Consider the following 8,759-nt stretch of genomic DNA (forward strand, 5'->3'; position numbering starts at 1 on the left):
AATCCTTGGGCCAAGAGCTGCCAATGGCCAAAACTAGAAAAATTCGAGCAACCAAAAAAGTGGTATTGAATTAAAACTCAACGTGTAAAATAAATATCTATGAACTCATGCTAATATAGTGATTAAATAAATAAATAAGGAAAAAAGACAAATCTCCTGTGCAGAAAAATTCCAAATAATTGATGTAGATACTGTGTCCTTAAGTAGATGGAAAATAACTTTCTACTTCTTAAGTATGGGTTTCGCATAGTGACTTCCAAATACTACAATATGAAAAGGGAGAAAAAGAGTAACTTTACAGTGGGGAAAACAGACAAATACTACCTCAACCAGGTGATTAAGATTAACAACAATGGGACTTCCCTGGTGGTGCAGTGGTTAAGAAACTGCCTGCCAATGCTGGGGACATGGGTTCAATCCCTGGTCCAGGACGATCCCACATGCTGGGAGCAACTAAGCCCGTGAGCCACAACTACTGAGCCCCCATGCCACGACTACCAAAGCCCGTGTGCCTAGAGCCTGTGCTCCGCAACAAGAGAAGCCACCACAATGAGAAGCCCGCGCACTGCAACAAAGAGTAGCCCCCGCTTGCTGCAACTAGAGAAAAGCCCGGTGGAGCAACGAAGACCCAAAGCAACCAAAAATAAATAAATAAATAAATAATTTAAAAAAAGATTAACAACAGTGGTAAGTCATGTTGATAGTAAGGACTCTTGATATTTTGTAATGAGAATGACAGTTTACCTCTGTAGTCTTTCTCCTCAAAACCAGCAACTCCAGTCTAATCATTAGAAAAATATCAGATAAATTTCAACTGAGGGACATTTTACATAATATCTGATTTTAAAACTGTCAGGGTGCCCACAGAGCTGCAGCTGACCTATGAGTCTTCCTTACCGACATTATGCTCCAGTTCCTGCTTGGATTTACCCTTGGCAACGTGGTGGAAATGTTTCTGGCTCAGAACTATGACATACCAAACCTGGCTAAAAAACTTGAAGAAATTAAAAAGGACGTGGATGCCAAGAAGAAACCCCCTAGTTCATGAGGCCGACTCCAGCACTGCCTCCTGGATAAACTGATTCTGCTGTTCTTGAGGGCCTCCTTTACCATCTGAACCAAAAGATTTTGTTTTCATCTCCAGCCTCAGCAATTTTCTTCTTTGCTAGACCCTGCATTGCCTTACAGCACAAATGGGGCCACAAGTTAAGAACAGCCCTTACTTTTCCAACATCCTCACTTCTTCCCTTCCTCCTTCCACCCACTTGGGAGGTCCTGAGAATGGAATTATGGTGCTAGATTAGTAAACATGACCTTTAATTTGTAGTCTCTCCCTTATTCTTTGGGATTTCTACTACCGTTTTCAAAAGAAAAATTGATGAGTTTTGTATAGCTGATGAGATATAAGTAATGCTGATTTCACGGTCTAGAAATTATATTGGGTGTTTAAACCTTTGGTACTAAATTATGTTGTTTCAAAGTAGTAATTAAAATGAAAATCTAGAAGCCAGTTTCTGGTGAGTTATCCACTAATTTTATGATGTTGTCAGGAAGCTCCATAGTTGCTAATTTAACCAATAAATCAATTTGCTATTCATTAACCAAGAAACTCTGTTCTGAGAACCCCATCAGGAACTGGGGAATTGAAAAGTATTTAAAATAATGGCCTTTGTCCTCAGTAGAATTCAGTCTAGTATGCATGTTTTTTCCTAATGATGCATTTGATCTGGCTCTGTTCTCTCATAAGAATCATACTTATTTTATGGGATTACAGGCACATTTGACATTACATGGTAGATAAATGAGAAGTTGTCTAAAAAGGAAATTTTATGCCTTTTTACATTAAAAAATGTATTTAAATTATATTAAAAAAAAACAAAAATCCCCCAAAAATACCTGTCAGGGTCATAAAATATAAGGAAAATATTAATATAATGTACCATAAGGGTTCATTAATTGCAAAAAATGTACCATACTAATGTAGGATGTTAAAATAGGGGAAAGAGGGTATAGGGATATACTATCTTCATAACTTTTCTGTAAATCTACAACTAGTCTAAAATAAAAAGTTTGCTAAAAAAAAGTCTTTGAAGAAGGGATTGCTGAACTAATTTTGGCTCAGATATCCACCTTGAACCAATGAGGTGAGGACAACAGTGATGAAGCCAAGCTCCAGGACATGGCAGCTTACTGTAGCCATAGTCATGTTGGGGTGTGTGTGTGTATATGTGTGTGTGTGTGTGTATGTGTGTGTGTGTGTGTGTGTGTGTGTGTGTGTGTAGAGGGGCAGGAATGTTAATGAAGAAATCCAGGATAACAGTGCTGGGCAAATAATTTAATAAATGCCCATTAAATTTGGTTTCCTTCCTTATTCACATACTTTGCATGGTTACTTCAGAGGTCTGTGGAATTCGTTCATTTTTCCACTCCCGTTCCCTCTTCTCTCTCACACTAGGTTAGTGTCTGTTGCCCTCACCATGCCAATGTCCTTGGTAGTCTCTGTGATATTGCTTCCAAGGGAATTGTCCAAGGCACTGACCCTGAGGGTACCAAAATACTGCTAGAAAAAATTTAATAGAAACTCTGGGAGATAAAGGTAAGAAATTAAACAGAAAGTAGAACAAAGCTAAAAAAGATGCATAATTTAAGAGACAGAAAAAAATCCGAGACCTGGAATTCCAGAAAAAAAGGACAAAGAGAATGGAATGGAGAACATTGTCAAATAAAAAATACAAGGTAATTTCTTAGTGCTAGAAATAGTTAAAGACAGCACTGAGTTCTCAGTACAATGAATGAAGACACATCCCCAGACACATCACTGTGAAAATTCAAATTACAAAGGGTAAAGAGAAGACTCTCAAATTTTTCTTGAGAAAAAAAATGTGACCTACAGAAACATGACAAGTCTGGGATCATATTTTCCATCAACAATGTTGAATGTTGGAAGACAGTGAAGAAAGAGCTTTAAACTTCTAATGAATAATGTCTTAAGAGTCATAGAAAATTTCCTGCACCCTTGAAAGGGAGGTTATTTGAGGTTGGATTATATCCAAAAGGGGAAGAAAATTAAGACATAAAAAATCTTGGCATCCTTGAAATAGTGGAGCCAACTTGTCTCGAGAACAGTGAAGGGAAACCGCTGAACTACAGTTATGCAGCAGGCCTGGAGTTCAGCCAGTTTACACTGAGGCAGCAGGAGAAAGGGGGATTCAATAGAACACCTATTATTTTATATCAACTGGTGCTGGCATAAAGGCAAAGAAAAATCACTACAATTAGAAAACTGTGAAAAACATATCACAATAATCAATCTACACTGCTTGGATCAGCAGAGAAGTACATTTACGTTCTTAATACTCTTATTGACTTTCATCCTCTACACCAACTTACAGATAAAGCATCGAAGAATTAATCATATGTATCTACTATTGAGCTTGACATTGCAAAAGTTATTACACAGATGATAGAAATTGCAGGAGAAAAGAACAGAGTGATGCTGAGATGAAAACTATGGTCATTAATATCTTCTTAAAAAGTGGGAAGAAAAATTATGGATATGGCACATTTGGGTTTGCATTGGTATTTGGCCAAAGTATGCATTTGGTTTACTGCTATACAATATACTGTCCACAGCTGTAGAAATAAAGAATAGAGATGTTAGTATTTTACTAAGTATACAAAGTAACTATATGAGGAACTCAAAATAGAAATATAACAACTGGTTGGCAGGGGGTTGGTGGTGAGCCAGCTCATTCCTCACTTATAATAAATTAGGTTATATGTAAAATTTATAAATGAGGAAATAGAATGAGAAGCATATTATTAAAAGATATGGAAGAAAAAAATCAAGCAAAAATGATATAGGGGTAGAATAGCTGCTTCTTGGAAATGGGCTTGTGGATGGAAGAAGATGGAATAATGCATGTATTAATTTAGTGAAGTGGGAAAAATCTTTAAAAGAGATATGAACTAGCAAAAATATGTTTTGTGGAGGTGAAAGAATTATATTAATAGATCTTACTATAATTCGTCTCAGAGAGGAAATTGTGTTTGTTTAGAAATCTCTTGATTAATTGCTTCTAGCTGAAGTTCCTTTTGGCTTCTTCTGGTGATCGTGCATACTATTTACATTCATCTAGTACTTCACTTTGTTTATATTAATTTAAAAAATATTATACAAATAAAATGTGGCTCTTGTTAGTCTGGATCTTAATATGAACAGAACATTAAAAACAATTTTATTTTATTATTTTTGGCTGCGTTGGGTCTTCATTGCTGCGTGCAGGCTTTCTCTAGTTGCAACGAACGGGGGCTACTTTTTGTCGCGGTGTGTGGGCTTCTCATTGCGGTGGCTTCTTGTTGCCAAGCATGGGCTCTAGGCGCGCGGGCCTCGGTAGTGGTGGCACGTGGGCTCAGTAGTTGTGGCGCACAGGCTTAGTTGCTCTGTGGCATGTGGGATCTTCCCAGACCAGGGCTTGAACCCGTGCCCCCTGTGTTGGCAGGCAGATTCCTAACCACTGCGCCACCAGGGAAGCCCGAACAGCACATTTAGAATAGGAAATTCAAGGAGAGTTTGTTTACAAAGTGACTATTTACAAAGCTGCAGGAAGGGGGAACTAGAGGAATGGTGCATTGACCTAGAGCTCAGTAGCAACCAAGATGTCATCAGCCCCTAGGTCTAAAGAAACAAGGAGAGGGAATGGTTTCTTTAGTTCGGAAGGAATAAGTTGTGTAGGGTGTCACCATGAATGGGGTATTGACCTCTGGACTGAGGATACAGCCAGCTTAAGGTGACCTTGTAAGGAGAGATTTAGAGGAATAAATACACTAGTTTCATTCTTCTGCCTCTTTACCTGTGCTGCACAGCTTTCTATTGGTAGGAGCCAACTAGCAGACAGAAGTCATGGAACCTTGATATAGGTCGGCTTCCTGGGGCAGAGAGAGAGAGCGGAGATAAGATCTACAGGTGAAAGTCGAGGATTTTTGATGTAGCTCAACCCAAGGGCCCTCAGCATTCACTTTTTCTTTTTCTTTCCTTCATTTTTTCTTTTTTTGGTCTTGGGGTAAACTTGTGTTTTCAACAGAAGGGGACAAATAGATACACATTTCATGTTATAAAAACATAGCCATTATTTGAAATGGTTCAAGATACAGAAGAAAAAGTGCATTCATCTGACCATTAATGTTTTCTTTTTTGATGTTAACTTTGTTAGATTAAAAAAAATTCTAAATAAAAGTTGTCACTTACAGAACAAAAAACATAACTAAAGCCTGTAAGAAACTGTTGGACTATATTTAGATATTCAGAACTAATTTTTTGATCATTTATTGTTTACTTTTATTTATTTATTTTGGCTGTGTTGGGCCTTCGTCACGGCACGCGGGCTTTCTCTAGTTGCGGCGAGTGGGGACTACTCTTTGTTTTAGTGTGTGGGCTTTTCATCGCGGTGGCTACTCTTGTTATGGAGCATGGGTTCTAGGTGCGCGGGCTTCAGTAGTTGCAGCACGCAGACTCAGTAGTTGCAGTGAGTGGGCCCTAGGCATGCGGGCTTCAGTAGTTGTGGCTCACGGGCTCTAGAGTGCAGGCTCAGTAGTTGTGGTGCATGCGCTTAGTTGCTCCAAGGCATGTGGGATCTTCCAGGACCAGGGCTCGAACCCATGCCCCCTGCATTGGCAGGCGGATTCTTAACCACTGCACCACCAGAGAAGTCCCCTCATTTGTTGTTTAAACTGAAGCTGTGTTAACAATAGAGATAACAACATATTAAAAAACTTAAAAAAAATTAAAAGAATTACTACTGTAGTGAACGCACAAAGTTCCTCAAACTGTATCCCCTAGAACGCTGTAGCATTTCATGAAGAGTAAGTTCTAGGAACCACAAGAAACTTGTGTAGACACAAGATTTGACATCAGGTACCTTTGTCACTTTTTGTCTATCCACTCTTAAAGGAGTCATTTCAGCACTCTTAATCTCATATTATCTAATTTCTAAAATGGCACAGGTCAACATTTCAAGTGTTTACAAAGTCCAGGCAGGATACTTAGATGAATAAAGCATGGTTTGTTAAGGACTGTGGTGAACTGGCGAACACATGTCCTGTCCACAGACCTCGGTGGCTTCCAGGCTCCAGGCCATCATTACCACGTGGGGACACCAGCCTAGTGTAGCCGGATCTTTAAGTACTGATGGGCAATCTCCACATTTTAAAATGGGGTAAATAATTCTAAAGGTTTAAAAAGATGGTGTGTGCTAAACTGCACATCTCTGCAAGCCAGATTTCTTCTATGGCTGAGCAATTTGTAACCACTGGATTAACTAATTTTTAACTAATCTTCAAATACCATTATTACTGATGTTTTGTAATTCTATAGGACTAGATAAGAACTAAGAATAAGTCAGGGCCACCTATTAATAACTTTGATATCGATACATTGTTTCTGCCTGAATACATTGTGGAATTTTAGTGCAGAATAGAAGCTAGTCATCTTCTGTTTTTGAATTATTATTAAGGTCTAACAACTATTTTCAGTTATCAAGAAAGAAGAGATCTTTGAAGACTCTAGTCTATAAACGAGAAAGCTTTTAAGAGACCTGTAAGTGGCGTTTTTATGAAATGTTAATGCACACGTGTGGTGGATGGTTGAGGACCAACAGGATAAACCCCGGTGGGGTTGTAACTCTGGACTAGATTTATGGGACTCAACTCAATCACCAAGTGTATTACTAAAAGGATGGTAAAAGCCTGTGTAAGGATCCAGCTGTCTGTCACGTGACCTGATCTAGGGAAGAGATAAAAGCTTATATGGATCTTGTGGAAGCCTGCCAATACTTGTCTCCATAATACATGATAAAACTCTGACAGTAAACTACTCCTGGGGGTTTGGTATTAAATTAGAGAGGCGGCAGCTCTCCTTTCTGCTGTTTACAGATATCCAGGCATGGCTTTCTAATACGTTGCTAATTTAGAATCCAGAAGATGAAAGTTCTGTTTTAATATCTTCCAACACCTCATCTTTTCTATCTCTGCTGTTATGTACTTCACAAGTATGGAACTATTCATGTGTGATATGACCCATTTGCTATGCTACAGCTTTCTTGGGATCATATCACACAGGTATAGATTAAACATTGTCTTAAGAAAGATATCCCACTCTTTCTAGAAAATACGTAAATAAGTACTCATGCTTTAGTCAGAGATAATTTTCATCCTGAAAAATCCGAAATTCAGTCAGTCTAACTTAATGTTTAATAAGAAGGAGACTTTTATTTTTCTAGTAGCAATCACCAGAATTGTTTTTACACAGAAGTGTCTTTATTTAGAAAAACAATGAGCTTTCTAATAGAGGAGGTGAATCTTGGTGTGCCCAGGGCAAAGGGAAGAGAAGGTGAGAGGGACACAACTAGGAAGAGGAAGAGAGAAGAAAGTAGAAGACTGCATTAGCGTAATGTGAATCCTCCTCGAAACCTCCCAGAACCTTCAGCAAAGTCCCCTAAACTCACAAAATTAAAAAAATTCAGTTTAAAAAATTATGGTAAAATCTACATAGCACAAAATATATCATTTTAACCATTGTAAAGTGTACAATGACATAAAGTGCATTCACAGTGTTGTGTAACCATTGTCATGATTCATCTCCAGAATTTATTCATCATCCCAAACTGAAAGTCTGTACTCCTTTAACACTAAATTCTTATTCCCTCCTCCCCCTGCTCCTGGCAACCATCATTCTCCTTTCTGTCTGTATGATTTTGATTACCTAGGTACCTCATTTAAGCGGGATCATACAATATTTGTTCTTTAGTGAGAAATTATTATTTTTTTAAATATCTTTATTGGAGTATAATTGCTTTACAGTGGTGTGTTAGTTTCTTCTTTATAACAAAGTGAATCAGTTATACATATACATATGTTCCCATATCTCCTCCCTCTTGCGTCTCCCTCCCACCCACCCTCCCTATCCCACCCCTCTAGGTGGTCACAAAGCACCGAGCTGATCTCCCTGTGCTATGCGGCTGCTTCCCACTAGCTATCTATTTTACATCTGGTAGTGTATATATGTCCATGCCACTCTCTCGCTTTGTCCCAGCTTACCCTTTCCCCTCCCCATATCCTCAAGTCCATTCTCTAGTAGGTCTGTGTCTTTATTCCCATCTTACCCTTAGGTCCTTCATGACCTTTTTTTTTTTTTTTTCTTAGATTCCAGATATATGTGTTAGCATACGGTATTTGTTTTTCTCTTTCTGACTTACTTCACTCTGTATGACAGACTCTAGGTCCATCCATCTCACTACAAATAACTCAATTTCGTTTCCTTTGATGGCTGAGTAATATTCTATTGTATATATGTGACACATCTTCTTTATCCATTCATCTGTTGATGGACACTTAGGTTGCTTCCATGTCCTGGCTATTGTAAATAGAGCTGCAATGAACATTGTGGTACATAACTCTTTTTGAATTATGGTTTTCTCAGGGTATATGCCCAGTAGTGGGATTGCTGGGTCGTATGGTAGTTCTACTTTTAGTTTTTTGAGGAACCTCCATACTGTTCTCCATAGTGGCTGTATCAATTTACATACCTGTCAACAGTGCAAGAGGGTTCCCTTTTCTCCACACCCTCTCCAGCATTTATTTTTTCTAGATTTTTTGATGATGGCCATTCTGACCGGTGTGAGATGATTCTCATTGTAGTTTTGATTTGCATTTCTTTAATGATTAATGATGTTGAGCATTCTTTCATGTGCTTGTTGGCAATC

General features: G+C 38.4%; 1 protein-coding gene across 1 annotated transcript; it reads left to right on the top strand.

The window, feature by feature from the left end:
* The first annotated feature begins 904 nt into the window (after window positions 1–904).
* Window positions 905–1,177, top strand: LOC114890962 (short transmembrane mitochondrial protein 1-like). Its single transcript, XM_029214940.1, has one exon. It carries the CDS (start codon window positions 905–907, stop codon window positions 1,046–1,048), a length of 144 nt encoding a protein of 47 aa, XP_029070773.1. The 3' UTR covers window positions 1,049–1,177.
* The last annotated feature ends 7,582 nt before the right edge of the window (window positions 1,178–8,759 follow it).

Source organism: Monodon monoceros, unplaced genomic scaffold (assembly GCF_005190385.1).
Source record: "Monodon monoceros isolate NGI ecotype Baffin Bay Population unplaced genomic scaffold, NGI_Narwhal_1 Super_Scaffold_11, whole genome shotgun sequence".
Taxonomy (NCBI): domain Eukaryota; kingdom Metazoa; phylum Chordata; class Mammalia; order Artiodactyla; family Monodontidae; genus Monodon; species Monodon monoceros.

What these genes read in the sequence shown, in the direction of transcription:
- LOC114890962 (XM_029214940.1), top strand. Translation starts at nt 905, where the DNA reads ATGCTCCAGTTCCTGCTTGGATTTACCCTTGGCAACGTGGTGGAAATG.